The sequence below is a fragment of the Mesoplodon densirostris genome, chromosome 11, assembly GCF_025265405.1.
Source record: "Mesoplodon densirostris isolate mMesDen1 chromosome 11, mMesDen1 primary haplotype, whole genome shotgun sequence".
NCBI classification, from domain to species: Eukaryota; Metazoa; Chordata; class Mammalia; order Artiodactyla; family Ziphiidae; genus Mesoplodon; species Mesoplodon densirostris.
Window position 1 is genome coordinate 72,787,626 of NC_082671.1, and position 22,721 is coordinate 72,810,346.

At 49.4% G+C, this 22,721-nt stretch overlaps 1 protein-coding gene across 1 annotated transcript; it reads right to left on the reverse strand.

Annotated features, from left to right (window-relative positions):
* Window positions 1-2,113: 2,113 nt before the first annotated feature.
* ISX (intestine specific homeobox) lies at window positions 2,114-22,163 on the reverse strand. Its single transcript, XM_060114221.1, is given in 9 exon segments — window positions 2,114-2,190; window positions 2,376-2,472; window positions 2,474-2,662; window positions 3,506-3,619; window positions 6,066-6,217; window positions 19,442-19,679; window positions 20,023-20,209; window positions 21,701-21,855; window positions 22,143-22,163. Coding segments are annotated over 9 exon segments (1,230 nt in total).
* Window positions 22,164-22,721: the final 558 nt, after the last annotated feature.

Sequence of the window (22,721 nt, forward strand, 5' to 3'; positions counted from 1 at the left end):
AATATCTGGATATCTGATCTTTTTCTTACTCAAATGAGACCATGATATTGTTCTGAAACATGGCTTTTCCATTCAGTGATGTGTCTAATGACAGTTTCCCATGAGGTATACTTCAGTCTCTCTCATTATTTTTAACAGCTGGATGAATATGCTATAATCAGTCGTCTCAACCAGTGTCTTATTTTGGTGGTTTCCAGGGTTTGCTGTCACAAAGCCTTGGTGAACATTCTTATAGACAGTATTTATATCCATGTGTATTTATCAGATAAGTTCTTGCAAAAATAATTACTGAGTCAAAGAGATGTGCATTTAGAATATGAGTAGTTGTGAAGTTATCATCTAAAATAATTTATTAATTTATACTTCCTTCTATATGAGAGTGACTTTCATCAAGCCCTTACCAACACTTTGAAATATTTGCCAGCCTGAAAGGGAAAAAAAAAATTTATTGCATTACTGTTTTACTTACATTTTTAAATGATGGGTGAGGTTGAGACTATTTTTGTATGTTTAGTATCGATTTATATGTTTTTCCTGGGAATCTCTTATTTCTGCTCTTTGCCCATTTTGTGTCTTGTTTAGCCTTTTAAAAAACGGAACCATCAAATGTCAATGAATATTAAAGAAATGTTACTGTATTTCTAAACACTTTCTAGATGTAGACTTTTAAACTTGAGTTCTAGAGGAGTTTGAAAGGCAATAAATAATCATTTCCTAACATCATGGTGTTTTACAAGTACAAAACACTTGGGTATATCATCTAATATAATCCCATATCTAACTTCTGAGGCAGGTCCTGGTATCCCCAGAGAGATTAAGTAACTTTTAGGTCAGGAAAAATTGTGAGAGACTTCGAAATAAGCATAAAAAGATTGTTCTGTCTAGCGCACTCTTCCAGAATTTCTGCCCCTTTCATTGTCTGTGAGCTATTTTGCCACTCTGTATAATTGTTGGAAACTGGTACTAATGCAAATGATACTTGTCTATAGAAATGCAAATGAATTGTGCCTGGTGGAGATGCCATTGATTACTTCCCTGTGGCCGTTGACCCTTTTTGTCTCTGTTTGTAATTCATTTCAGCATTCCTGATTGCCTCTGCTTGTGACTGTTCTTTGAATTCTCCTTTGAACTGTTATGATGTCTTACTGGTTCCCCCATTAATTAGTGAGTTAGATAAAACGTTGACACGTGTTCATTTTAAATTTATATGATCGTACTGAAAGCAGGGGGGGAGGGGGCAGGGCACAACCTTTAAAAGAATGAGATAGCCGTTGAGTATACCACATAAACTGGTTAGAACCAATTAGGTCCAAAGTGGTGGAAGATTCAACTTCCAGTAGACCTTGAGCCTCATTATATGCTCATTGTAATACATTAGCATACTCCTGCCAAGGCCAAAAAGTGGGCAGTGGCCCAATTCCTGGAAATCCCCGCCCCTTCTCCAAAGTAGTTGGAATAATCCTTCCACTCATTAGCCTATGAAATTACCCAGCCCATAAAAGTCAACCACCCCAGTTTCTCTCTCCCTCCCTCTTTCTTAGGCTTTTCAGCACAGAGTGAGGCTGGCCTTCTAACTAGGGCCCTTGCACAAATCCTGGGAAGTTAAACTCTGAAAAGAGCTTACTCTCTTACCCTTCATTCAAACCAGAAATGACAACATCCCTCCCCAAGCCAGCAGAATAACCAGAGACACTAAGTTCTGTTTAAATTTTTAAAGAAATGTTTCTATATTTCCTTCCCTCTTTAGGACATTCATATCAAAGCCAAACAGAATGTGTTAGACATGGGCCTCTTGCAAGGTCATTGAGCGAAAGTTCTGCTTGCAGGGGGAGGTCAGTACCATTCCTTCCACCAACCTGGACTGAGCTTCAGGGCACAGAGCCTCAGCTGTTCATGTCAATATCCAGTTCCATTTATGAAGTGCTCAGTAGGTGAGCGCTTATGAATGAATGAACAAACCTCTCCTTAGTCTCCTCTGTGCCTCTGTTCTCACCATAGTTCATCTCACCAAAGTAAGGGCCAGAAGGACCCTCAGAAGTCACCTTGTCCAACTGCCTGTGTTACAAATGAGGCCCAGAGCAGGTGAGTGACTGGCTGGAGGTCACACAGCAAATCAGAGGAAGCACAGGTGCAAGAGGACGACCTCTTCCTTCCAGAGATCATCCTGAGACCTCACACAGTGTCTGTCGCCTGAAGCAGGAGGGTGACACTGGCCAGGAGAGATGAGAGCTTCCTTTATTGGTCACCTTGCTGCTGAGTCCCATGCAACCTTCCAAGGGACAAGCTCAGGGTGGCTTCCTGGGCTGTGGGTTGTCTTTGGATCGTGAGATTGATTCCCCCAGAGACCTGGGCACCTTCCCGCCACCTGCCTTCACCTGGAGAAGAGAGCAGCTCCACTAAGGAGAGGATGTCTGGTTCCTGTGTGGAAGTGGTACAGATGTTGCCCCATTTGGGGTGCGGAGGTGCAAAAAAAGCAAAGTGCAGGGATGCAGGTCTGCTGGATGATGAGAGGACCCGGGAGAGGCTGTGTCTCCCATGGGTGGCATGGGAGGAGGGCGATCCGGGTGGGGAGCCAGGCAGAGGCCAGCTGACCTTGAGCCGGTGGATAGCAACCTGTGGGAGGAGCCAGCCTGGGCCGTGCAGGGTGCAGCAGCATGGGGCCCTGTCACAAGGAGAGGCCAGGAGAGAGAAGTGAGCCCTGAGCTTTACCCTGGGCTGTCCCTCGGCTTCCCAACCTTTCCCCGTTACTCTCGGGCAGCTCGGAGTGGGTCAGGGCACTAACTTGGGGAGAAGTGTGTGCCCAGGGGGGCCAGGAAACCTCGTCCCCATCCCGGCATTTACAGCAACTGTTTGTTGTGGAAAAGTCACTTTGCTTCTCAGAGTCGAGTTTCTGCATCAGCAGAAAATGGATAAATTAAAAATCTTACCTCATAGGGTCACTCATGGCTTTGTACACACCGTTACCCATAGGAGTGTCTATTCTGTGTACTGCTGCCGTCCCTCTGTTTGGCATCTGGTACACATTCCAAATCTGTGTTGACTCAGTGGACAGCTAATCCTTAGGGAGCATTTCCTAGGTGATGAGCCGTCGTTTCATCCTCATCAAATCTATGACTGTCCTCTGAGGGGCACAGTGACTGTTCCAGGCCACACTGCTGCTAAGCGCAGAGCTGGGATTCGAACCGGGGCCGCCTGACTCCCCAGCCAGTGCGCTTGACCTCCACACACCGCCCTTTACTCTGTGATCCTGCTCCATAAACTGGGAAGTTTTGCATAAGCAATACACGTGGGTCCCCGGAGGAGGGAGAGGAGTGTGATTGTCACTCAGTGGAGGAGGACACGGGGACAGAGGCAGCGACTTCCCGAGCATCCGTGCCTACTATCTTTCTAAAAGAATTGCCGGTGCACTTTTTACTGTAGACAGAGCTCCGAAGGTCCCCAGCCACACCCCCTCTCCCGCCCGCGACCGCCCCCCCCCCCCCCGCCCTCCGCCTCAGCCACTCACGACCACGTCCGGGTTTGTGGGCGGGGCCAAGTCGGCCTCCCTGGGCTGCGGCGAAGCCCCAAGGCTGCTGGTCTTCTGCTTCCGCCACTTGGCTCGCTGATTCTGGAACCAGATCTGAGATGAAGGCGAGAGAGGATGGAGATAAGCAAAAGGGATTTTCTCCATCTTGTTCCTCCCCTCAAAATGCATAATGACGGCACCTTCCAAGGGACCAACCCTTACAGTTTAGGAAGCTCCAGGGCATCCAGGATTTCTTTGGATCTGATCTGCCTTGAGAGAGGGGACCCGGGATCACAACCTTCAACACCTGCAGGGGTGTGGGCTCATGGGAGGGGGTGAAGCAGATGGGTGCCATGTAACTGGGAGTGGTGGGGTCTGCGGTGAACAGTGGCTAAAGTGGGCAGTTTCTCAGCTTTAGCCAACAGTCACCATGTGGAAATGTGAGGCCAGCGTTGCAAGCTCATCCAAATTCTAAGGCAGAAATCTTGATTTTTATGTGAAAGCGCTGAGATTTAAGATACCGTGCAGTTCAAATAAAACCCGTCTGGGTTCTTTCCTGCTGGTGGGCCACTGGTTTGCAACCCCTTTGGGCCCCGTGGCATCTATAGGTTGGTTGAATGTTGGCGGTTCCCTGTGTTCACAAGTGCCCTGATTATCCATGACACGCTGCCATCTGCACTTGGTCATTCTGCCGAGGCAGATGCTGAATTCTGGGCTTTACACTAGATGCAGATGCTACCCACCTAGCTGGTGACTGATTTCAAATAGGAAGAAAAAGGGAAGAAGTCCAGACAGGGGCGGTCGTTCACCAGAAGAGTAGGTTCCAGTGAAATGAAGGGTGGAATGTTGACATGGACCCTGGAGCAGATTTTGAATTCGAATGAGTCCATCATATTTTTTAAAAATTTTTATTGAAATATAGTTGATTTACAATGTTGTGTTAGTTTCAGATGTACAGCAAAGTGATTCAGTTATATATATACAAATAGATATATATATTCTTTTTTAACGTTCTCGTCCATTATAGGTTATAAGATATTGAAAGGTGGGGCTTCCCTGGTGGCGCAGTGGTTGAGAGTCTGCCTGCCGATGCAGGGGAAACGGGTTCGTGCCCCGGTCTGGGAAGATTCTACATGCCGCAGAGCGGCTGGGCCCGTGAGCCATGGCCGCTGGGCCTGTGCGTCCGGAGCCTGTGCTCCGCAACGGGAGAGGCCACTACAGTGAGAGGCCCACATACCGCAAAAAAAAAAAAAAAAAAAAAAAAAAAAAGATATTGAAAGGTGGATGGGGGAGGGATAAATTAGGAGGTTGTGATTAACATATACACACTACTATGTATAAAATAGATAATCAACAAGGGCCTACTGTGTAGCACAGGGAACTCTACTCAATACTCTGTAATAACCTATATGGGAAAAGAATCTGAAAAAAGAATAGATATATGTTTATGTATAACTAAACCACTTTGCTGTACACCTGAAACTAACACAACATTGTAGATCAAATATACTCCAATATAAAATTTTAAAAATTATATTCTGTTTTTCAAGGATTGCTTTTTTGTTTATTCATTAAAAGTGAAATTATAAAAAAAAGATATTGAGTATAGTTCCCCCATCATATTTGCTAAAAAAAAATGAAGAGTGATTTAGAAAACTGTTTTAGAGAGAGTGCCAACATGCAACAATTGGATTTGCTAGAGTGGTTCTTGCAGGACTGGGGATATGCAGAGGGCGAGGCATACCCCTAGTGAGTGACAAGGGGCTACTGTATCTCTAACCACAGAGGAAGCCATAGACACAAGCGGGGAAAAAATGACAGATTACAGATTAGGTCTCTGACCATGGAGGGTCCTTGCCACCTCTCCGTGCTGCCTCCAAAGTGATGCCCATGTGTTCTAGGTCAGGGGTTGGCAAACTAGAGCCTTGGGCTTTCTCTGGCCTCCTACCTGTATTTGTATAGCCCTTGTGCTAAGAATGGTTTACACATTTTTAAATGGTTGGGAAAAAAATCTAAACGAGAATAATATTTGGTAACACATGCAAATGACACAAAATTCAAATTTTAGTGTTCACCAGTACAGTTTTATTGGAACATGCTCATTTGTTACATACTGTAAACTACGGCTGCTTTTGTGCTACAAGGGTAGAGTTGAATAGTTGTGACAGTGACATTATGGCCCCCCAAAGCCTAACTTAATTAGCATCTTGTCCCTTGCAGAAAAAGTCTGTTGAGCCCTGGTCTAGATTGTCAAGACCTATTTTGTGAATGAGGCTGTGTGGTGAACGATGTTCTGGAGATACAGCCAAGTGCGGAAGGAGGGAGTGGAAGCAGATATCTATGCTACCTCCATGTCCATCCCCCAAGGTGAGAAACTATCTTATAACTGTGGTGGCCTCATTTCCTGGAAAATGATATTTGGCCAGTATAACTGTACTCATGGGATAAAGCCAATGGAAAGTTTCTGATGGGGCAGCCCCAGAGGGTGCAGGATACATGCGATCTTACCCATGGCCCCAAGTGCATTGAGGTGGGGGGCCGAGGGTGGGGATGGCTGTACCTGTACCCGAGCTTCTGGGAGGTTGATCCTGGCTGCCAGCTGGTTGCGGACATGGGCGTCAGGGTAGTGGGTAAAGTGGAAGATCTTCTCCAGCTCATTCAGCTGCTCTGTGGTGAAGGTGGTTCGGATCCTCCGCTTGCCCTTCCTCTCCTCTGGATGGAAGAGGGTCCAAGTTGGGTTAGTGACCTTGGTCTCAGTGAAGCTTTTGTGCTGTCTTGTTCTACCCGTTCAACCCCTGTTGCCACTACTTGGCCTCTAGCTCCTTAGGTTTGGAGTTTTACAAGGTTCTCTTTCCTAGAAACTCTGCTCCTAGGCTGAACCCCCTCTCCCATCCATCCTGGACAGCGTGGCCAAGATAACCTTCTAGAAACTTCTTTGATTGTCCTTTCTGCTGCTCAGATGCCTTCAAACAAATTTCCCTTGTCTGTAACAAGGAATGGTAAACCACAGCTTGGGGGCCACATCTGGTCCACTGTTTGTTTTTAGAAATAAAGTTTTATTGGAACACAGCCTAACCCATGGGTTTATGTATTGTCTATGGCTGCTTTGGGCAGCCATAGGCGACTCTATATGGCAGAGTTGAGTCGTTGAAACAGAGACTGCAAAAGCTAAAATAATTACCATCCAGCCCTTTACAGAAAAAGCACAGCAGTCAGCCCCTGAAAGCCTGTTTCCAATCACATGACTAGTCTCATGCCCACTCAGAGCCGCTGCATCATAGGTGGGATCCTAGTGCAAAAGGAAAATGTGGGATCAGAAAGAAAGCTTTTTCCTTTCTTCCTCTCTCTTTCTTGACTTGTCAGGGTGGTTTTTTATTTGCTACTTAAGGCCCTGTTCCCTTGGGCACAGGGATACTAATAGCATGAGCGTGGACCCTCACAGGGCCCACCCTTCAACTTGGTGCCGGGGTGCCTGTGCCTGACCTTGACCCTCCTCACAACCGTGCCCTTCCCTCCCCAATACCCCCAACACAGATGACAGAGGAGGCAGCGGTCACTGGGTAGGGGCGGGGAAACAGGTGGCTGAGAGCCCATCCCAGGGAAGCAGGGAGGTGGTGAGAGGGGCACTGAGCCCGAGCTGAGGCTCCAGGCCCCTGGTACGTGCTTCGTGGTTCCACTGGATTGTGCTTATGAAACACAGATTCAAACATAAAATCATTAAGAATTTCAAGAGGGTGACCATGAGCTTTAACCCGGAAGTGTCAGGCCTCCTTCTGAGCGCAGGGCCCTGTGCAACTACACTGGTCACACACAGGCCCATGAAGCTAGGCCTGCGTGCCTGTGTGGGTGTGTGGGTGTGGGTGTGGGTGTTTGTGAGAGAGAGATGGGAAATCAGGTATTCAGTTTGGATGTGTTAAATTTGAGATGCCTGTTGGCTATTCAAAGCAAATGATCAAATAGGCAGATGCTTATGTGTTTGGAGCTCAAAGGGGATCTCGGGACTGAGGTTCACATTTGAGACTCATCAGCGTATATTTGGCCTTTGATCTCATGAGAGTGGGTGAGATCACTTAGGCAGGAGGAGAAAAGTGGAGGGTCTATGAGTGAGCCCGGGTCCATCCACCATTTAGAGGCTCAGGAGCCAACGAGGGACCCAGGGGAAATCAGTGAGGGAGGCCAAGAAGGACATGTCTCTGTGGTAGGCGACAAGTGCAGTGACTTGGACACCTAGCGAAGAAACTCTTTTAAGAAAGAAGGCTCAGCTGTGTCCATGCTCTGACGGGATTAATTGCAGTGAGGACAGAAAGGGGGTCCTTGAACCTGGCTGCATGAGGACCTTAATGTTAGCAGTTCCCACAGAATAGGGGCAGCAAGGGCTCAGGGGCAGTGGGCAGAGGAGAGAAGGGGAGGGGAACTGGAGGAGACAACAGCTGTGCACATCTTCAGAAAGGTTTGCTGGGATGTGGAGGAAATATTGCAGTTGACAGCTGGAGAGACCATGTTCATGTGGTCCCAGGGATTTAAAACAAATTAACAGTATGACATCATGTAATCTCTCCAGCCAATCTCTCTCTCAGTCTATTTTTGGGGGAACCCTACCTAAGACAGAGGGAGCTCAGATCCACAGAATTCCATAGAAAACGTGGGGGAAGAGAGGTTTGGAAAGAAGGGAGTGATCACAGACTTTAAATTAGAGAGGATGAAGGGGAAGGAAAATAAGAAACAACCAGTGTGTTTATTCAACACCTGTTAAGTACCAGGTACAGTTCTAGACCCTGACCTTGGCCTGTGTGTATGTATATTTAGCTTGCCTTGTTCCAGCATGGATTTGTGAGGCATGTGGTCCCAAATTTGGCATTTAGGACGTCATTGAGGTCCACAGGAAGACTACTTGGGTCGAATTAGCATGGTCAAAGCCAAGCGAAAAAACAATTTTGTGTTATCCACAAACACGCTAAATACAGTGTCTCTGATACTGGGTAGGAACTTCAACAAGTATATGTTGTATTACATTGGATGGGGTGTGAGTGGTTGGGATGAAGTCAAGGCAGTGAGGAAAAGAAGAACTTTTATGTCGAGAAGGTGCAAAAAAGGCTAGAGGGAGGTTGGGGAAAAGTCTGGAGTGCAGCCTGGAGCATATACCTAAAGCCTCTCAGGAGGAGAAACTGAGGAAGAAGAGTGAGGGCTTTGGCGGATGCTTGATGGAGCAGGGCTGTGGGGCAGGCTGGTCAGAGGTGCTCGCTGTACCTGGCATTGTGTTGTTCAGGACAGGACAGCGGGAGCTCAGGTCATCAGCAGAGAGTGAAGGAGGTGGGAGGGATTAGAGGCTGGAGGAATGAAGACGGGATTTGGAAAGCTGCTCTGGAGAAGGGTGAGAGAAGCTAGGAGAGTAGGGAGGATGGTGATTCAACCAGCCTTGCTGTACGTCCTGATGGAACCAAGGGACGGTGAACATTGGAGGAAGCACCAAACCAGGTGGGGCAGGTTTGTCTCCCTGACCATGGACTTCTGAGGCCAGGGTTACAATTCTAGTCTGACTTGCAACAAAGACCACATGATGCAATTTTAGGAATAGTAGGAAAGGTAGCCCCCCCCACCACACAGATCACCTTCCCTTTTGGGGCCAATTCCTACCATTCTAGTTGACCACCATGGCTCCTGATTTCTTTCTCACTCCTGTAAGAAAAGTCTGCTCTCAGAAAATGATGGTGAATCTAGGTACGTCCTGTCCTAGCATCCCTCACGCATATTGGCGAGACTCAAACCCTCTGGGGAAAGAAGCCTGCTGTTCTCTGTCTCTCTGTGTCTCTGTGTCTCTCTCCACTGTGAGCTCCTGGAGGGCAGGGACTATACATTGGACTTGCTGAGTAACTGGCACCTATTGGGAGCTTCATAATTATTTGCTCTAAATGAATAAAGGTGAAATTTAGGCTCTGTTCTCAACCCATTCGGCAGATAAGACACTGTCACAAGAAACAACGCAGAATGATTTGTCTGGACTCTTCTGCACTGTCAGATGTCACAGGTCAGGAGAGAGCAGAATTAGCTGGAAAGGAGGGGTGGGGATCTAAACTGTTGTTGAGGTCTCCTTACTTCCACTCAGTCCACTTTCTTTTTCCCCCCAAAACAGGTAAAACCACCACAAACTATGAGCTGGAGTAGACACAGTGAAAAATGGATTTCACTCATGATGGTTTAACAGCTGAAGAGATCAATTAACTTTTGTGTGTGTGTGTGCTTATTATCCATCCTGCTATCATTGGACAGTAGAAAACCCACTAAGCTGGATATCAGAAGCCCTGAGCTCTGTTCCTGGCTCCAGTCTACAGCTTGGGCCATGTTTTATTTACTCTCTGGGCCTCAGTCTCCACATCTGTAGAAATGGGGGAGGAGAGAGGGTTTGAATGATCAAATCGCTAAGGCCCTGACATTCTGTAATTCTTTTTCTCTTCAGTTGGAGGCTGAATGGCTTAAAAGACCTGGCCTTGGGCTTGCCTGGTGGGTGAAAGGAGAGGGCCAGAGAGGAGAGATTTCTGCTGAGGATAACTCTCCCGGCTGAATTGCTCCTGCATCTCTGAGAATCAACAAGTGCATTTCATAGTCTGCCTTTGGTCTCACCCTCCTGACTACCCCTCATTTTTGTTAGTCCATTTTTTTATTCCCTCAAAGTACTTTTACTCATTTTTCTGACTCTTGGAAGCTTCTTGGGAGTCCCGGACAGTGATGTTTCAAACATGATTACCCCCTAGAGTAAGCTGTTGGATTGTGAACCAGCTGATGTGATCTGATTTCTCTCCTTCTCTATCCCCTTTTTCCTCTTCAAGTCCACCCTACTTTTTAAATTTAAAAAAAGAGATATTTATTCTGTGTTTAGAGCTGGTGGTGTATTTAAGGGATAGAGCCAAAGCCAGCCAGGACTGATGTAGAGAGAAATGGCAAGCCATGCTGAAAGTATCTCATTCATTCATTCATTCATTCATTCATGAGGTCAGCATTTTAGATGATATTAGTGATACAGTGCAGTTCTATAGAAAATTGCAAAAAAAATTTTACAGAATGGAAGATTCCAGGTTGGATGGGCAAACTGAGGTCAAGGACAGCATGGATCTGGGATTCTTCTGGGAATACAGAGCTTTGGAATAGAGGATACTGAACAGAAAACGTAGGGTGCTGAACTGGAATACAGGAAAGTAAGCAATGTGGAGAACGGAGGATTAGAAACAGAATGTAGATTGTAATAGAAATAAGCTATCTCTTCCTTTTTCCCCAGAAGGAAAGTTAGGCAAACAAGGGCTCATGACTAAGTATAGATTCCTTAATAAAATGATTATTTCAAGTTTCCATTTGTGTAATTAAGGGAGCAGCTATTAAGATATATATGGCTTTCCCGTATTTCCTGTAGGACCAGAAGGGCGGGCATAATTTGGAGATAGGTGAAGAGGAAAAGATCTGAACCCTACCCTGCAAAATAATTGGGGAGGGGCTGCTTGGCAAGTTATGGGCCAGTAAGAAAAATATTATTCTCATTAGCTTTGAACTATACATTCTCAGGATAAATGTTTATTCTTGAGAGATGATGATAATGATGGTGATGGGATCTATGTGTATGTGCCCAAGAGCTGTAGTGACTTCTCCTGTGAAGAAAGAGGGGTGTCTAAAATTCACATGGTTGGCGAGATGGAGGCTGAGCCCCAAGTGGACCGGGCTGCAGGACTCAAGGGCCAAAGCCCCTCCCCTAAGACTGAGCATGGGTTCTTGGGATGTCAGTAGTCAAACACTGATTGTCCCCATACAACTCTTCTTGGGATGTTATTTGAGACTGAATATCCCTAACTTGGAGAACTATAAAAAGGAGTGGTAGGGAGAGGGGTCCTGGAGTTGAGATCACCCCCAGTGAGTGGGGGTCCCTGAAATATGACTAGTGACACCCCACCAGAAGAGCCATGTTGGGAGACAGATAGACTTGAACCTGGAGCTAGGGAAACAAGGTTAGGATCTAAAGCTGGACCTTGTTAAAAGTTTAACTCCTTAGGTCTGCCTTGTTCAATATGGTAGCCACTATCTACCTATGGCTGTTAAAATAAAATAAAAAATACAGTTCCTTAGTCACACTAGCCATAGGTCAATAGCCACATGTGGCCAGTGGCTACCATATTGGACAGCACAGATATAGAACATTTCCATTATCAGAGAAAGTTCTATTGGATAGTGCTACCTTACTGGTTTTCTCATTGGGTTCTTGAAAAAGTCATATTCTGGGTCTCACTTTAAGTCTCTTCTTGTGTTGGCAGTTTCCTCTAATTGCCACATATGTCTAGGAAGCAGAGTATCCGTCAGTCATAGAGCTGACTTTGATGGTGTTGGGAAAACTGGAAGTACAGGGAAAGTGAGAGGAAGGGAAGACTGGCCCAGGCCCATCTCTCTGCTGGTGACTGGGGAGAAGGAACATGTCCAGTGGAGAGGGTGGTGCCCTGGAGCTCCGGGTGGTGACTCAGAGCAGAATGACCTGCCCATGGTCCACAGGGCAGGGAGGATGGGGGAGAGCAGAATCTGAGGGGTTGGCTCAGGAAGTATGAAGGTCAACACTTCAGTTTTCCCATCAAATGCGGGAGGAGGCTGCTCTAGGAAAGGAGTGAGGGGGCCAGGAAGCCTGATGCTTGGGTTACAGACCACAGTAGGTGATGAGAGAGATGAAGCAGATGAGAGAAGGCAGAACAGTATAAATGGAATGTGGAACAGAGAAGGCAGAACACAGGACTTTGCAGGTAGAATTTTGGAACCAGAAGGAACCTCATTAAACAGGAAGCTGGAAGTACCAGTTCATGGATGGAGCACCCATTGCATGGGATGATTCTTTTTTTTTTTTTTTTTTTTTTTTTGCGGTACGCGGGCCTCTCACTGTTGTGGTCTCTCCCGTTGCGGAGCACAGGCTCCGGATGCACAGGCTTAGTGGCCATGGCTCATGGGCCTAGCCGCTCTGCGGCATGTGGGATCTTCCCGAACTGGGGCACAAACCCGCGTCCCCTGCATCGACAGGCGGACTCTCAACCACTGCGCCACCAGGGAAACCCATGGGATGATTCTTAATCATGGGGAAGGGCTGGGATGTTCTGGACCCCGGCTCAGAGAGGATGATGGGGAGTGTGGAGCCCCATCCAAGGGCACCCGGGGGAGGGCGGGGAGGCAGGGTAGGAAGGGGGTAGGAACTTGCCCCCTTCAAGTTGCTCTTCACCCGGTTATTAATTGTTGGAGCTGTGAATCCCACTGCAGTGGGTCTTCAAAGAGAGCGAGTCAGCAGAACTTAATTAAACCTGAGACGTTTAGCACATTGATCATAAGAAATACACCATTTACACAGGTGATTAGGCCACCTAATTATAAACTGATGTTTTTCCGTGCATGGCTCCCTCCCCTGATTGCTCCTTCTCTGCGGTCTGCTAATTGGCCTTGGCCGCTCAGCTAAGGCCACGGGGGCTTTGCCGCTGGACTGAGACTCCGGAAACGGGCCTTGTCCTTGTCTTCCCAAGGCAGCGGGTTGGGCAGGATGGAGATCCAGGCTCCCTTTTGGGGCCCTCCTGCAGGCTGAGGACACCTGAACAGGACAGGTGGGGTGCAGGGAGGCGCCTCCCAGGGCAGAGATGCTCTGGCCTCTTCCCTCCGGGTGTGGTCCCGGACTTCTACAGTTCCCTGTGCCCACAGCATGCAAGGCACACTCCTTGGCCCAGCATTCAAGCTCTTCAGGCTCCCCCGCTTTCCAGGGTCATCTGCTTTCTGCCCGATCATCACTTCCATTATTCCTGCGCCACCTGATGGCTTCTAGATTCCCCAAATCGGCCATGCCTTTTTATCCTCCAGGGACTTGCTCTCACTACCCCCTACATCTGCAAGCCTGTCCTCCTCCTTTGCCTAGTAAACTCTTACTCATCCATCAAAACCCAAATCAGTCAAAGATTTCCTTCTCTCCAAGGTCTGTTGTGAATCTGCATGAGGAAACACAACAGATTTTTTTTTTAATCTATAAGTAAAGAGTGCTAAATTTCAGTGTGCAAGTAACCAGCCTCCATATTTGTACAAAAAAAATCTCTCTCAATCTTTATGTATCCATGTATCAAAGTGTTAATGGTACTTACTACTGGATAGGAGATGGTAAAGTTATAGCTACATTTTCTTTTATCTTCTTTCTGTTTATCTGTATTTTTAATTTTTCTATAATAAACGTGGATTACTTGTATAAATAAACAACAACCCAGAGAATACAGCTAGAGTGGAAAGAGATGAGGATAAAGAAATTGCTAAAAGAAACAGCTGAGAGACCATTGGAAAGCTCACCAGCCACGGACTTGCGCCCTGTTCCCATGGGTGACTGGGTCAGTGCCCATCCGCCCCTCAGCAGTGTGAAGATGGTTATTTTCCACATGTATGGTCTTCCTTTCATAGTATTTTTTATATATGGCTCTCAGCATATATGTCCCCTCATACTCTACCACACTTTTCATTTTCATATTTTTTTTCTTTTAAAAATAGAAGTTGTACTTCTGTTTAAAGGATTTTGTGCGGGAAAGCTACAAAACAAATAGCAGGAGGGCTCCTCTCTTGACACCTTGTGAGGGCACCAGAGTGTAGCCAGCTCCGTCCCCCATTCATCCACGGTCTCTCTGACTGTGCATCTCAGCGGAAGCCTGAAATTCCCCAAACGTAGGTTTTAAAGATGCTGATGGACATAGATAAAGGCCAAGGTGCTTGGCTTGGCACACGTGACCTCAGCCTACCTCATGCCTCTCATCTCCGCTGACATTGGTCCATGATTTCTCAACTCCAGCCACCCTGAGTTTCTTTGTTTCTCAAAAGGAATATTCCTTTTTATTCCTCTGGGCTGCTTCACCTGCTTCCCTCTGCCTGGCGTGCTCTCTCCCCTCCTCTGCCTGACTGCTGTCTCTGAAGCCTTCCTTCAAGCAGAGTTTGTTGCTGTTTCCTCTGTGTTCTCAAAGCACTTTGTCAGGTTTGTATGTTTCTCTGTGTTGTTACAGTGTGGCTCTCAGGACGGTGTGCTTGGATTTGGGCACAGGGTACTGGAACATGGGCTGATTACATGTGCTTTCAAGGTGCCATCATATTTCAACAGTTATAACTGTTTTCCTCGCTGAGAAGTTGTGTGTGTGTGTGTGTGTGTGTGTGTGTGTGTGTGTGTGTGTCTGTGTTTGCTTCCCTCCTGCCCTTATTCCTTTCCATTCTATACTTGTGACAATGCAGGGGAACAGACAGACAACACAAGCTGTGAAGCTAGAGGGTGTTTCCTGATGTGACACAGGAAGTGTCACAGAACTTGTTTCTATTCAATGCGGGAATCCATATCCAGTTAACCTTCCTGCTGAGAACTGAGGAGGAAGTTAACTAGCTCTTATCTCTGTGAAAATACATACAGAAGGCCAGCCCAAGTGCAGGGATGCAGAGTACCCAGATTAGAGGTATCCAAACCCCCAGGCCCTGTAAACAGGGAGAAGAGCCATTTCTGGCCAAAAAATGATTACCAACTGCCACAGTACAAGGAGTATTTGGAAGAGTAAACCTCTGTAGCAACAGCATTTATGAAAAGAAAGGAAAAAAAGGAACTTTGAGAGTTTTATATATGGAGACCGAAAGTGACCTATGAGGAGTCATAAGGAATAAGAAACCATCACCCCAGCATGGAAGAGTGTGAGAGAAGATGAGGAACAGCGAGAAGAAGGCTTGGCCCCAGCCCTGAGCCAGGGCTCCCTCTCCCAGGACCCAGAGCAGAGCAGAGCCACTGCCTTTAGTTCTAGGCAGCTGGGGGCTGGGGAGGAAGTGCAGGGGAAGGAGGGAGAGGAGGGGGAGAAGAGAAAAGAAAGAGGAAGGAGACAGGGAAGAGAGGGGGGAAAGAGGAAAATGAGGGGGACGAAGAAGTGAGGAAAGGGGGAGGGGGTTGAATTGTGTTCCCCTCAAGAAGAAATGCCTAAGTTTTAACCCCTGGTCCCTGTGAACGTGACCTTATGTGGAAATAGGGTCTTTGCAGAGATGATTAGGCTAAGGATCTTTTTTGTGTGTGTGTGGTACACAGGCCTCTCACTGTCGCTGCCTCTCCCATTGCGGAGCACAGACTCCGGACACGCAGGCTCAGCGGCCATGGCTCACGGGCCCAGCCGCTCCGCGGCATGTGGGATCTTCCCGGACCGGGGCACGAACCGGCATCCCCTGCATCGGCAGGCGGACTCTCAACCACTGCGCCACCAGGGAAGCCCCACTACTTCTGGTTTTATTCACCTTTGCCTCCCCAGCCTGCCGCCTGGCCCAGAGTAAGCACTCAGCAGTGATTCACTGAGGGACTGAATGGCCCATGAATGGACAAGGGAAGATATCTGTGTCCCTCCCAGGCCAGAAGATCCACACTGGTTTACCCACTGAAGTGGTCCCTTCTTTGCCCATCTTCCTCTCCCCTTTCCCCCACGGGACTTGCAATTTCCCTGCAGAGGGTCATCAGTGGGACAGGTGCAGAGATGATCTCTTTCTTTCCAGGGTCTGATCCTCCAGTACAAAGTGACTTCCTCCTGACTGGGTCTCCCTGGACTTTGAGGACCCGCAAACTCTGGGGGGCTTTCCTCTCTCAGGAGGAGTGAGCAGGCAGCTGGGCTTAGCATCCCTTCAAATTGGGAGACCCTCCTGGATTTTTCCACTGAGGCTGGGGAAGGTCCAAGCCTTAGATTATGAGGGTCCCTGTGAGAGTGGGAAGCTGTGGGGAGGGACCTTGGTCCCTGCCATGAGAAATGAGGGAGGCCCAGCACTGGCCTTGGTCTGGGTCGCTGACCTGGCCCCGGACCTGGCACGTATTGCTCTGTAGCACCGAACAAGCCAGTTTGCCTCTCTGGACTTCATCCTCCTCAAAAAAATGGTCCTCGGACCACCTGCGTCAGACTCACTTGGGAGAGCTTGCTAGAATAGATTCCTGGCCTCCACCCTAGACTAGAGGCAGAGTCTTGGGTGCCAGGCCTAGAATGCTGCCTCTTCACAAGCTCCCTAGGGGATTGGGATCCTGAGGTAACGCTTTCCAGTCAACCTCCAGGAGCCCCTCTGTGAAGCCCTTTAAGTGGAGACAAAGAGGAGTTTATTCCTCTGTTGTTATTATTGGGACAGGGGAGGGCCCTGGAGGCACCTCTTCTGTCCTGTTGCCCATTCCCTGAGGGCTTCTGCATGCTGTGTGTGTGTGTGTGTGTGTGTTTGGTGGGGAACAGGACAGAGGTGGAGAGGCATCAGCTGGGCCACCAACACTGACGGGGGTGGGGCTTCCTAAGGGGCAGTGAGAGGTGGAGGTGGTGAGTAGGTCCTTCCCTGCCTGGCACAGACACCCCTCTGCAGGGAGGAAGCTTCTGCCATGGAAAATGCCCACAAGTGACACTACCGAGGCTTTTGCGCAAGCAGCTTGTTGTGGAATTGGTCATGGCATGTCGGAGAGGGGAGGGCCCTTAGGAATTTTCTAGCTCTGCTCTTTCGTGTTCCAGATGAGGAAACGAAGGCCCAGCCAGGGGAGCGGCTTGCCTGAGGTCCTCCAGTGCATCGGTGCCAGACCAGGTCTTAGAGGCCAGGTTTCTGGAATCCCAGCTTCCTGCCCTCCCCGCCCAGCCTAGCATCTCACAGACTCCAGCTCTTTGCAATTTGTGCAAGTTACCTTTATAGTTTCGAACATGCTGGCATCTCACCTGCATTATTAGTTACTTCACATTTAAACAGACTTTTTTTTGTTTTACCTAAATAAATACATTTATTTTAAAAGAACACCTCACATCATGACCATAAATGGGTAAATGGTATCATGTGTCATAAATAGAAGGTTAGTGTAGAAATCATTACAGAACGATCGACATAAATAATCTTTGTAGACAGGAATAAAGACGCAGATGTAGAGAATGGACTTGAGGACACGGGGAGGGGGAAGGGTAAGCTGGGATGAAGTGAGAGAGTGGCATGGACATATATACACTACCAAACGTAAAATAGATAGTTAGTGGGAAGCAGCCGCATAGCACAGGAAGATCAGCTCGGTGCTTTGTGACCACCTAGAGGGGGTGGGATAGGGAGGGTGGGAGGCAGACACAGAGAGTGGGGATATGGGGTTATATATATATATGTATAGGTGATTCACTTTGTTATAAAGCAGAAACTAACACACCACTGTAAAGCAATTATACTCCAATAAAGAAGTTAAAAAAAAAATCTTTGTCTGCCTGTCCCTCAAAGTCATCTTGAAAACCACCACGGCGACCCTTACGAGTATTGGACATGCTGAATTCCAGCCCAGCGGGGAGATGGATGGATTTAGGCCACATTCAGGAATACTCTAGACTGGATGGTCTCAGACCACCAGGGTTCAGTTCTAATGCTACCTACTCTGCGGTTTTTGCAGGTGATTTGTCTTCTTGGTTTCATCAGCTCTAAGGTAGGGCTCACAATTGTGACAAATGGATAGAACAACGGCCGTGAGATTGCCATGAGGGCCGTGGAGCACCGTCCGATCTTATGACTGCTATTTTCGTAAGCGCTCACTGGGGGTCTCCTCTGGGTCCAGCGGGATAGCTGGCATGAAACATGCCGGCAGCTTCAGGAGAGGTTTAGAATGACTGGCCTCCTTTTTGCCATCAGCCAATGTCAGGCTAGGAGAAGGGAAGCTGCTCGGGGAGGGGAAATAAGATCTCTCTCTCCACAGCAGAGAAGACAGACATGGATTTTATGTAGCTGCAGCAGGAGAGGCTCTGGTTAGACCCTTAGAAGAATGGTTTCTGTGAATGCTCATTGCTCATTCAATTCACTGGAGGATATTAATGAACTTCTCAAAATTAAGCTGGGGCCCTTTCCTATTGATAGGCTGAGCTACTGGGAAAGCTGTCAGCTCCCCGGGGACGTGTTGCCCGCCAGGGTCTTTCCCTTGGCCCGCCTCTGAGCACAATCCCCATCTTGGGAGACTTGACTTGGTAGAGGGATTGGAGCTCCGTGCTTGGTAGGAGAAGACATCACGGGCCCCCCTGGGCTTCCTTTCCTTGGATTAAAGGGGTGGAAAGGAAAGAGGACTGGGACCCTTTTGTGAGATTCTCCAGGCTCATCTCCTATCAGACTCCAGTGGACCCTCGAGACATCACCAGCTCCATTTCCTCCATCACTCAGCCGTCTCACCGAGGATGAAGCTGAAGCCAGAGTGGAAAGGCACTTTGCCAAGGTAGCTCAGCAGGCCGGGGGACAGGTGACACTGACTGCTGACTCCTGACTCTTAGTGTGTATGTGCCCTCCTCCAGCCCTCCTCAAGCTGGCTCTCAAGCAGGGACCTGGGATCTGGTCATTGTTATTTCGGGGCAAGCCCTGGGGTGGGCACTGGCTTGGGGTGTGATCAGGGTGGGCAGATCCGGGGCAGAGCTTCAGCCACTAGAGGCTGTGCAGGCTGAACTCTGCTTACGAAGGGAAAGAACACGACAGACCGAGCAGGTGTTTGGGGGCGGCTGGGTCTCGGGTCCTCTGCTTTGTGACTTGGGGGCATGACCCACGTCTTCTCTTTACAGATGAATTTCCACATCTGTCAAGTTATGATAATTATGCTTTTCTACTGAAGTTAAAGAAGAGACATGCACAGCCTCCGGGGCAGTGCCGACCACATTGTAAATGCTGAATAAATAAATGATAACTCTCAGCTGTGGCCTGGTTACAGGAACGAGCCCCAGGTCCCTGCATCCTGCAGTGAACTGAGCCTTGGCCCACACTGGAACAGCCACAGTCCCCAGCTGGGTAGAAAAGTATTTAAGGCTAACAGCCCAGTGTCTAACATCTCTTTGAAATTTGAAGGCTTCTCTTCTGTTGATATGGAGCAGCTTTCTCTCTGCCTGAGTGCAGCTGGGTCTTGGAGACCCAGGAACAGATGAGAAATGGCCAGAAGACACTTACCCTGGGGCTGGTCGTGCGGGGGTCTCTCCGGCCCGGAGTCTGCAGCTGCTGCTTGCCCGGTGCCCTCTCCACCTGCCCCTTCCGGCCTGACTGCATCACTCCTCTCAGCCGGCCTCTTTAAGATCTCCTCGATGGAGAAGGACAGGCCACACTTCTTTGGGGCCTCACAGCCCCCCGAGCTCTTCCTCTCCATCCCCCCATGGAGAGCCGGGCCCGCCTTGGCACCCTCCACGGGCAGCTGCAAGGGGGGCAGAGGGGCCTATGCCAGTGGAGGGTGGCGTCCTTCCTTTCCCGAAGCTCCTGGAATCAAAAGGGTGAGCAGAGGTGGATTCTCATGTGGGATTATCCAAGCAGGATTATGTCTCCATGGGGACTTCCGTGGGTCACCTTAAAACACCCTGGGATCAAGGAGGCAGGTCACGTCGGGAACACTGGAAGGGGCTGAACCCTGTGCCCAGGGGCTCAGAGCCCTCGCCAGCTCCACGTCGAGGGAGTCACCATTGCCAAATTGGGTTCAGTCCTACTGCAGCGAGTCTTCTCCGGGGTGGTCACCTTCACAATCCCCAGCGTAGGCTGGGGACCCCGAGGTCACAGAAAGTGGGGATCACGGCAAAGAGCTGGAAGGAGGAGGGAGCCTGCCCCAGGGAGATCTGGAGGTAGGGTGTCCACCTTTGCCCTTTCTCTGGCTGGTGGCCCTTTCCGCTGGCTCCAGCCAGGCCTCTGGAAGGCTGGAGTGCCACCGGCGGGCCCCAGGTGCCCGGCTCAGTCCTGGGCCACAGTGCAGCTGGAGGGGCGCTCCCAGAAACCCTCCTGGGTTTCTCTTGCTTCCGCTGCTCCCAGACTCCAGAGTAGACCTTCCAGAGTACCCGTGCTTTGGCTGCCCTGCAGATGGAGGCTTTGGAAGGGGGTCACTGGGTCACCACTGCCAGGCTGGCTCTCTGTGATGGGGCTGTGCTGAGCACTGGTGTCTGAATCTCCCCTGGCGCCTCTGGTCCGACCATCGCTTTTTTCCGTTCTCTCTCTGACTTCACTGCACAAGCCTCTCCATAGGCTCCTGGGCTGGGGTGCCTCTCCCTTCCTTTTGGGGTCCTTTCTGCCCCCCCTCCTATTTGCATGCCTCTTACTTGCCTCCTGAGACTGCACTGAAGGGGCACTTTCTCTTTGTCCAGGAAACTGTCCCCTGGGAGCTGATAGGCACCGACCCGTCCTTGCCAGGAGTTCTGTTCCCAATTACTGTGTAACCAGGGAGGAGGAGAAAACGGCTGATAAGAGAGGAAACTCTCCACCCTCTTTACAGCTGGGGATGCAGGTGTTGGGGAAAAGGGGTAAGAAGCAGAGGGAAACTGAAGGATGGGGATTGGGGGTCCCTGGGAGGTGTGTGCTGGGGATCTGGCCAGGCCGGAGCAGGACAAGGGAAGGTGGGAACAGCATGGCCAGGAAGTGTCCCCAGGCCCCATAAAATGTGTTTACTCAGCAGGGAGAATTTATGGGTCACACGTAGGCTGGAGGCTGGGCCAGGGTGTGGTCTGCTTGGTGTTGGCCGAGGGCAGTCCCTCTAAGATGTGCTTTCCTGGGAAAATATCAGAGCGAGAGGGGTCTCCTGAGGTCCTTATGGGGTGTGTGGGGAAACTGAGGCCCAGACCATGGCACAGTCTCATCTAAGCAGGTCTTTGGGGAGCTCCAGGGTGCCAGGCTGGCCACAAGGTGCCATCTGCATGAGGGTGACAGATACCCTGGGAGAGACTGGGAGCGTGAATGGGGGCATTAGAATCCAGAACTTCTCTCGGAGGGAGGGGGAAGGGGAAGGCTGATCCTTACTCCCTGAGGAGGGCGAGTCAGAGCAAAGAGCATCTGTCCTGTTTTAGGAGCCGTGGCCCTGGGAAGGCTCAGGTGGTCTGGTCTAGCTCGGGGAGACTGCCACCGCTGCAGTCACAGGTAAACGCTCAGATCTTGGGAGCTTCACTGCTTACTCATGTCACAGTCAGTGTAGTTGAACATCCCTTTGGGAACCCAGGCTCCTTCCAGACTGTGATGCTACCCGTCCTCCAACTGTGGGCTTCAGGATTTCAGGGAAGTGGAGAGAGCAGAGGAGGGAATGGTAATGAGTCAGCAGTGGAAGCGGTTAAGCGACTTCTGTTCATATTCTGTGACCAGAATGAGTCATAAGGCCTTGTCTAGATGCTGGGAAGGGGACTTCTCGTCTGGGCCAGGAGGAAAGTAGCCCAGCTGGGTTGGTGCACAGGGAAATGCCTCCTTTACCGCCAGGTGGCCAGAGTCCCACAGGAGTCAAACCCCCTGTTGGCGGCCAAAGGAGTTGTTGCATTGGGAGGGTGGGTCTCCTTCTGCTTGGGGCGGAGGAGGTGTGATGGACACTTGCGGTGGCCGGTGAGGAGGGAGGACAGGGACTCCAGGGGCTGAAGCCGCAGAGGGGAGGGAAGGCCTGGAGCCAGGGGCTGGGCACGCACTGCCTCATCTAATCCACCCAACAGCCCTATCAACTGCGGTCACTCATGCCATTTTACAGCTGAGGAGATGCGCCCAGAGAGGTGAGTGGCGGCTTACGGGGCTACGCAGCCAACCCGTAGAAGAAGCAGTAGTCAAACCCAGGTGAGTCCAGCTCTGAAGGTGAGTCCAGCTCTGACACCCACACTCAGCTCCCTTTACCATAATCCCCAGAGACCACCCGGTCCAAACTTCTCACCGTGCAGATGAAGAACCACATCTCAGAGAGAGAAGTTTCCAGAGTCACACCTGTTCTTTTCGGCACTTCATTTGAGTTCCTTGTATTCTCTCTCTCTCTCTGGGGTGAGCCTCACTCTCCACCACCTGCCCCCGCCCCCTGGAGGTTAAGGAAGCAGCCCTTGTGGTGTGGACCTGGACACTTGCTCTCCTTCCAAACCATCACCCCCATGGTGAGCCACAGCCTGGGCATTCCTACATGTGTTCATCCCACAGATGTTTCTTTTTTTTTCTTTTTTTTTTTTTACAACTTTATTGGAGTATAATTGCTTCACAATGGTGTATTAGTTTCTGCTTTATAACAAGGTGAATCAGTTATACATATACATCTGTTCCCATATCCCTTCCCTCTTGCGTCTCCCTCCCTCCCACCCTCCCTATCCCACACCCCCAGGCGGTCACAAAGCACTGAGCTGATCTCCCTGTGCTATGCGGCTGCTTCCCACTAGCTATCTACCTTACGTCTGGTAGTGTATATACGCCCATGCCTCTCTCTCCCTTTGTCACACCTTCCCCTTCCCCCTCCCCATATCCTCAAGTC